Source organism: Porites lutea, chromosome 2, assembly GCF_958299795.1.
Source record: "Porites lutea chromosome 2, jaPorLute2.1, whole genome shotgun sequence".
Classification (NCBI taxonomy): Eukaryota; Metazoa; Cnidaria; class Anthozoa; order Scleractinia; family Poritidae; genus Porites; species Porites lutea.
In genome coordinates this window covers 1,104,607-1,113,124 of record NC_133202.1, presented here as the reverse complement: position 1 = coordinate 1,113,124, position 8,518 = coordinate 1,104,607, and the positions used below count along the sequence as shown (strand labels likewise).

The 8,518-nt window shown below is 39.8% G+C and overlaps 1 protein-coding gene across 1 annotated transcript; it reads right to left on the bottom strand.

Moving 5' to 3' along the window:
* Window positions 1-1,068: 1,068 nt before the first annotated feature.
* On the bottom strand, window positions 1,069-8,518 carry LOC140929165 (methyltransferase-like protein 27). Its single transcript, XM_073379034.1, has 3 exons — window positions 8,360-8,518; window positions 2,114-2,486; window positions 1,069-1,277 (listed from the first exon to the last, which is right to left on the bottom strand). The coding sequence occupies exons 1-3, from the start codon at window positions 8,516-8,518 to the stop codon at window positions 1,069-1,071; spliced, it is 741 nt and encodes a 246-aa protein (XP_073235135.1).

Here is an 8,518-nt window from a genome sequence, read left to right as displayed (position 1 = left end):
TTTTAACGGATTTTTACCCTAAAAAAGGTCACCTAGAATTTTCCGGAGCCTTTTTTCTGGCGGAAATTTTCGAAAAGGTAAGTTTTGATCCCTATAATTTTCGGATCACTAGACTTTCAGCTAGGAAATCCGAACAGATGAAAAATTTTTAGGGGATAAAAATATGCCTATATCTACCGTTTAAATACCAAAATACGTTTAACAATGCTATGTTTTAGTGGTTTTGAACTATATTCTCGTTGGGTGCCCCTGAGAATTGGATATCAGATTCCTCTAAGCAATAAAATGGGAATAAACTACCAGCAGCTATAAGCTGTCCTAAATAGATAGGTTTTCAGGAAGCGTTTAAAAGCGGCAACATTAGCGGATAATCACAGGTAGATCGTTCCAAAGTTTTGGTGCCACGGCGGTAAATGAATGGTCACCAAGAGTAGCGAGAGTTCTTATATTTGGATGCTGAACTAATAGTTTGTCATCAGAAGAGCTTAGATTGTATCGAGGAATAGTTTTAAGATTTATATAATAGTTCTGTAATATATTCAGGAGCGAGTCTATTTAATGCTTTATAGGTAAAAAGTAAAATTTAAAATTGAATTCTGTATCTAATCATGGCAGACAGTGGAGGCTAAATAAGGTGGGAGTAATGTGATCGAAGCATCCAACATTGCAGATCAGCCTGGCCGGCAGCTGCATTCTGGACTCGTTGGAGCTTGCGCAGCAGGTTGTTAGGCAAGCTATACAAGAGGCAGTTGCAATAATCCAGACGACTTGTTACAAACGCATTGACCAAAATATCAGTACAATCCAGACTGACAAACTTCCTAATTCTTCTTATGTTATATAAGTGGAAAAAAAGCGGTTTTGCAAATTTCATTTATGGGTGTGTCCATCTTTAACTGTCGATCAAACCAGGTACCCCCTCCCCCGTCCCTTTTTTGTACTTGTCAAGCAGGCTATTTTCATGTGGGAGTCACCCCCCACCCTCCTCCCCCCCTCCCCCACCAGAACGCAAGTATGGATAATTACAAGGATTGCGTTCTACCTTTGGACTTTTCACCATTTATTTTATCATTCATCATGTTTAACAATTTGATGTACCAAAATATAACCACTGGGAACAGTGTATTCATTGGCTCTGTCATCAGCATATTTTATGATTTTCTCCTTCTTCAGCAGTCTTATTTTCCCTGCTTCCTCCATTTCTTTCAACTTTTTTTCGTAGCCGTACTCTGGAGTGATATAGGTATCCTTTCGTATGGAGTGAGCCATGATTCCACCTAAAAGAGAAAAAAAATGACAATTTACATCAGGGCATCGATTTTTTCCGCGATTTCTCCAAGAATGAGTTTATCCGCACTAGGCTACAATCATGAACAAATTTGCATTTGAAAGGCCTTTTTTATCACACATGCAAAACTCCTCTCTCCACCCCCGCAAATAACGATGGACGCGTGTATAAAGAATTCTTCCCAAATTTCAAAAGGTAACAATGCTATTCTGAGAAAATTACAGATGATTACGAATACCACATAGTTACTGTCCCAAGAAATTTTGTCCAGGATCGATTGCAGGCACTTTTTTATTTACTTTGCAAATTTAACGGGTAAGCCATTGGGCACTCTTATATGTGGAAATTGTTAACACCATTCAGAATTCTAAATTCGAAACTTTGTCAAAACTTGCCAAACTTTAAAAACGCCCCAGCGCTGTCAAGGGAAAATGACAGTAGAATCCAGTTAGTCCCCAACTCGCCCTCTATTGGGAGAGTTTGCTTTTTTGTACGCAATCGCTTCTCGGGTTTTCTCGCCGAATTCACCATTCGCTTTTTAATTTGAAGCTGATTCGCTCCTGCTTTTCTTTTCGTTCGAATTGCGCAGATTTGGCGAATAACTACCGTTTATCAGTGGGTAGGATGTTGGTTTTAATAGCAGAGACAATTAGCAGGTTTTGTCGTCATGGGGTGGAAGGACTCGACCTGAATCATCGCCAAACTTAGAAAACAAAAGCAAGCAAAAATCAAACTTGAGGGAAGTCACTTTCCGGAGAACGTTTTTCGGTATAACAACTCCCTTCTGAAATAACCTCTTTTAACAATTGTGAAGAAAGAACTTACCGGGCTTTATTAAAGATATAATTTCATCAAAAGCTTCTGGCTTCAGTTGCCCAGGTGTAAAAACACTGCAGCTAACGGCAGCATCAAACTGACCCATAGCAAAGTGCTTTCTCCAGTTGTAAAGCGAATCACACACCATAGCCTTGTATATGTTCTTCTTCTCGGCCAAAGCCAGCATCTTAGGCGACAGATCGATTGCCACAAGATTTGTAAAACCTCTTGCTCTCAGCTTTTCTCCGATCAGGCCTGAACCAGCTCCAATATCTAAAATTTGGACCGCATCTTTGTCCAGCGTTGGTAGTGTGTTTTCTATGGCTTTTTGAAGTTCAGGAACTAGAAATTCTGGGGACTGGTACTTGGACGTTTTCATGTCCTGCGGAAAAAAACATGTGTAATGGTCAAGCAGGATTTGTTACCGCTCAACGCAAGAAGTTAAATAAAACGCCGAACAAAGAGTGCGGAATAGAAAAGAATGTACATGAACAAAGCACATTTTCTTAGAGGGCCTTAGCTAAGGGTCTGAATGGGGTTTAGTGTTATTTGCCCATAATTTTTAGTGTTTGCTGTTAAATTGGCCAATTTTTTAATGTTTACTGTTTCCCAAGTTAAGTGCTTGGAAGGTTCTTCGGACATTTTCGGCAATGGTCAGACCTCTTCGTTAGTCTTGAGAAATCTTCGACAGTCTTCGGGAATCGTCTGTAGCCGTTCGAAAATCTTCTGAAATAATCCGGAATTGTCGTAGAATGGTCGAAAACTCCTTGATATACTAAACAAAATAATATTGGCCTTTTTGGAGCCGTTTTGGCTTCTTTCTGGAAAAATGTACTGTTTCAAAGAATTTTTTACTGTTAGTGTTCAGAATGCCCAAAATTTAAGTGTTACAGAGCCAAAAAATGAAGTGTTTAGGTCATCGAGGTACCCCCATTCAGACCCCCTTAGCTAGCATAACAGTTAACACTTAAATCCAAATCAAGGTAGGAAGCCCATAACATTTAGCAGTAAACTCCATCTAGACTCTTCGCGTATGCCAGAATGAGCTCGAATTGCCATTCTTTGCAGCTTTTCGGCAGACTTCGCGAGTGAAAGCCATTATTTGAACACGGAAGCCTTCAATTCATTGCTGCTATATAATCAAGAACATGTCATCCCCATGTAAAGTGTAAAACAATAAATCTTGCCCCATTTGAGCAGGTTAAAACTAGATTTTTATCAACCATGTTTGCCAAAACCCATTAACCGTTGTCGTTGACAACGAGTGTTTATTTACATAATCATCAAAATTGGTGGTTATCGATATTTTTACATTTGCGATATTTGTGTTCTATAGATAATTTTGTTATGTCAACTGTACAAAGTTTATTGGTAGTTATCACTTAGTTTAGTTGTTTGAAGAGTGAAACCCCTGTCCATCGGAGTTTCTCAATAGGACCGTTTAGCTTATATTAATGATAAGAAACGTAGTCTATTCATTGTTGTTTAAGAAAGAGGTGTTAAGTACACGTCTTTTTGCTGAAAGCATCAATAAGATATTCATAACTAAACTGATTCGTAAACAACTTTCCAGTTAATATATGGAAAAAGGCGGGACTTATTAGTATTGTTCTGTCTTTTGTTTTCTTTAAACAATGAATGTATGCATAATTAATGTATGGGGTTAATACGGAAATCTTGCCAACATTTCTTGTAATTTTTATATCTCTCTGGCCGTTTTGTCTCGACTGGAAGGTTCCTGGACCTAGGTGAATTTTGGAGTAAAATTGGTTTTTCTAACCACGCAACAACCTCGAAAAAAAAAGGTTAGTTCTTGCTCTGACGAATCGGATTTTTACTGATGTAAGACTAATTTTAAAATGCGTGAGATTCACAGCTTTCAAAGTCCAGTCAGGATAAAAGAAGCAGCAACGAGTCTTTGTCAGAGAGATCCAGCTAGTAGTGTGCTTGTAAAGTTGTGTCAGGGAGTGAAGTAATAAATCCAAGTGAACTCGAAACCAAAAAGTGTCAATTCATTTGTAGAAGGACTTATGTCCCCCTAACCTGCGTGGCAGACGTTCAAAAGGGAAGGGGAAATGAACTAGGGCGCGAGACCGCGCGCGAGGGAGGAGGGAGGAGGGTAAGGAGTAAGGAGGTTCTCGCGCGCCCAAATTCCTCCTTCCCCTTCCCTTTTTAACGCCTGCCACGCAGGCTAATGTCTTCCCTAAAGTTCCGTTTACAATAGGAATACGGATTCTGGAATCCGGGAAATTTACCAGAACGATTGGAATCCGGAATCCAAGTTTTCCTGACAAAGAATCTAGAATCCAGTAACTGACATGAGGGGACACAAAGGGCTTGCACTGTAAGTATCCCGGAAGGCTCCATACCATTCCTTATAATTTTGTTATAAGGAATTGTATGGAGCCTTCCGGGAGACTTTTCTTCATTAGCTAAGGCGCGGCGGATTTTGTCACGTATGATCAGCGCGAGGTGTTTTTCCCGACACCCTTCTGTCAGGAAAATGTCATCATATGAAAGCAAACCAGACACGATCGCGTCGGCAGGCCGAAGCCGGCAAAAATAAAAGGCTTTTCTTCTTCCAGTTTTGTTTCGATGTGGTCAAAATAAATCAGGTTTGTAGGTTGTAGGTAATAAAATATTGTCTTATTCAGTTCTCAAGAACCTTTAGAAAACGAGATAATTGACTAGAGAAAGAAGCGTGAAAACGCTTTTCTGGAAGAAAATATATTTTAATTCTCGCAGCAATTTTGCGAAATCGAGAAGCGCAATATATTCAGTTTCTTCAAAGCCGTCATGATTAAGCAGTGTAATGCCATCACAACTAACAATGAATTTAGTTTGTATCGCAAAAGCCGCGAAAATAGAGATGAAACAAAAAATGGATCGGAAAAATTAATAAAATCACCAAAAAACCGTCTCGCGGGAGCTTTGTCAAACAAACCGTTGGTTTATTTAACCTAACCTGGAAAAGAAGACGTCTGCACGCAGAATTCATTTCATACTACATGTAGTTGTGATTTCGGGAACGGACTTTGGGAGCCTCATTGCCGTAATATCTTCTACATTGCAGAAACTACAGCAGAATCGCCCTGCTCGCGTGCTAACTTTCCGTTCCAATTATGACTATACGGTACCAGTGAATTGTTTCGCAATTTAAAGGGGCGAAATTTATTTCCATCAGCGCGTAGTTAGCTAGTTAAGCATTAATAATGCACAGGACTGTAAATAACACGGTTCTAGAATATCTGACGGCTTCGCGTTTTGTTCGTCGCTGCATGCGATTTAATCGCTTATAACCTAACAGAAATGCATAAATACAAACAAGCTCGCTGTTCCACAACCCCGCACTGAATTTTAAAAGAGAAGCCTTTCATATAACGGAAGAGTGTTGTAGAACATCTTGTCTCTGAAGGTGCGGCAATAATTTATTTAAAGGAAAATTAAAAAACCTTAATTTAGATATATGTAAAAATGTGAAGCAGGTTTTTTATTGTTATATCGTTATTATTTTAGTTTTTATCTGGTTATATTTCTATACTTGAATGTAAATATACCTAAGGGAAATACCGTGTATTACCTTACCTTACCTCTGTGATGTGTGTAAATTTGTCTTTTGCTATGATTTTAGACAATACGACTTCTCCTGACTATCAATTGTGCGTCAAAACAATGTATCAAGCGCGCGATAAAGAAATTGTCTAAGTGCCACGGTGTAGCACTTTATGACAAAGTTTTAACGGGAAAACTTGTTGCCATCTGATGTACACCTGTATAGTTTATGTTTGTAAGCTCTACCTAAAATAATCAATGGGTTACACTGCACCCATGGGTGTGCCACCTAAAGTGCAGCCTATGTTTGTTAGCTCTACCTAAAGAATCACTGGGTTACACTGCACCCATAGGTGTGCCACCTAAAGTGCAGCCTATGTTTATTAGCTCTGCCTAAAGAATCACTGGGTTACACTGCACCCATGGGTGTGCCACCTAAAGTGCAGCCTATGTTTATTGGCTCTGCCTAAAGAATCACTGGGTTACACTGCACCCATGGGTGTGCCACCTAAAGTGCAGCCTATGTTTGTTAGCTCTACCTAAAGAATCACTGGGTTACACTGCACCCATGGGTGTGCCACCTAAAGTGCAGCCTATGTTTGTTAGCTCTGCTTAAAGAATCACTGGGTTACACTGCACCCATGGGTGTGCCACCTAAAGTGCAGCCTATGTTTATTGGCTCTGCCTAAAGAATCACTGGGTTACACTGCACCCATGGGTGTGCCACCTAAAGTGCAGCCTATGTTTATTAGCTCTGCCTAAAGAATCACTGGGTTACACTGCACCCATGGGTGTGCCACCTAAAGTGCAGCCTATGTTTGTTAGCTCTACCTAAAGAATCACTGGGTTACACTGCACCCATGGGTGTGCCACCTAAAGTGCAGCCTATGTTTGTTAGCTCTGCTTAAAGAATCACTGGGTTACACTGCACCCATGGGTGTGCCACCTAAAGTGCAGCCTATGTTTGTTAGCTCTGCCTAAAGAATCACTGGGTTACACTGCGCTCTGTGACGGACGTTTGCCTCGCGCTCTCTTCAGAGACAAAAAAGCTATAGTCTGTTTGGCCAAAAATCAAGCGTTGTTCCCCCTAAAAATTTGACACCATATTGGGCCCCGAAAGACGTTAAAAGTTCCTCCACAATAGAAGAGTGTTTTGCTAGAGGTTAGAAACATTTGGCTTATATGAGTTTCAATATAAAGGTGCAAAAACTTATCAGCATAATTATAGCACACAAACATTGTCATCAAACTCCTGGCATGTAGCCTGAATAAGCCAAGCAAATATAAATAAAGCATATAACCAGAAATATTCGTCAAATGGTCTCGTAAAGTAAATTATACTTCACTTTGCGAAAGAAATTTATCTCTTGTATCCGTGTTACGCATCGAAAAAGCGAGGAGTCATCGCATGACATTAGGTAACAGAGGTAATACCCACGGGTTTCACGAATTCCAATTCCACGATTTTTCGCCGAGTAACAAATTTAAAACGATCGAGTTTATTAAGAAAAATTGAGAAAATACAAAATATGATGTACCACTGCTCGCAGTTAGCTATAGCTATTCGAGGCGAGCAGTGGCTTGACACTAAGTAGAATAATTACAATAACAATACTAAATAGAATTAATTATTATCGCACAATACATTAAAATAAGCTGAATACTAAGTACAAAGTGAATAATTACAATTACAATACAATACAATTACAATTCTTACCTTACAGTTGTCGGTTCATTTACCTTACATTCGCCAACACTAGTAAACATGGATAAAACGATGAAATCTGGCACTCTTCTTTCAGAAGTAGCAAGCCGCATGAAGTAAAATCCACCGATATGCGCTGCATTCTCACCCAAATATAAACATTTGTCGTGGAGAAAATACGACGAGGAGGAAAAAATGCCAGATCTTCGCCTCGGCAATGTATTCTAGCTACCAAGCCGGCGTATCTCCAGAAGGTGGACTCGAAGTGGGACAAACCTTGTGATTTTTTCAGGAGCGCTTTGCGCGCAAACTAATTTATTCTGGCGCGAAATGAAGATTAAGAAAATGTATCTGAAATCTAATACACGACAAGAAAATTTTCGCACTTTCGAGGAGCGCGACATATTAAATGGGATTAAGTCGGATTAGCTGCCAGCGGAGAAAACATCCCTGCGTGGGATTGTACTTCCAGTAAAAAGCCTCTGTGTCCTCTCATGATCCGGAATCTACGGCGTAGAATCCAAAATCCAAGACTATCTTGGATCAAACCTTGCGTCTCGGCACCGAATACTGGCAACGTACGCACTTGATGTTTTATTGACTAGCAAATCAGAAGCAGATTACTGCTTATAAGCAAAGCTAATGCTATCACTGTCTTTGTTCTTCAATAATATTTTCGATAAAGTAGCGCGGAAACGCTTGCTAGACAGGCTAGCATTCCTTGTACTTAATAACTATTTGGAACGCTGCCCCCGACCCCCTTATACCCACCGATCTGCTCAGTTTAGAACTGGGAAATATTAAAAAAAAGTAAGTGAAGTAGCGAACGCCTGCTACGCAATCTATTTTAAAGTTAAGCTACACTTGCTGCCCCTCCTAATATCCTGGTTCCGAAGCCCCTTGAAAACATTTAAAAGCATCTGTATCACTGAGTTCTAGTTCTAAACTCTGTAAATAGAATACATATAATTATATGTATATATATATCACTGACCGACCTGTTCATAAGTAACGGACCAAATGTCATGAGCTTTCTTGACCATCTCATCTGACGTGTTCCAAAATGACAAATCATAAATTTCTTTCGGCCTCGGGAAGCTTTCACAAAACCCCTTTCCATCTGATTTTCCTTTTTCTTCTAGAGTGGCTCCTGACAT

Excerpts from the sequence above, each read along its gene's own strand:
- LOC140929165 (XM_073379034.1), bottom strand. The coding sequence starts at position 8,518 with ATGTCAGGAGCCACTCTAGAAGAAAAAGGAAAATCAGATGGAAAGGGG. Across the intron at positions 2,487-8,359 it reads GGTCCGTTACTTATGAACAG|GACATGAAAACGTCCAAGTA; the intron begins GTCGGTCAGTGA and ends TTTTTTCCGCAG. Across the intron at positions 1,278-2,113 it reads TATATCTTTAATAAAGCCCG|GTGGAATCATGGCTCACTCC; the intron begins GTAAGTTCTTTC and ends TTTCTCTTTTAG.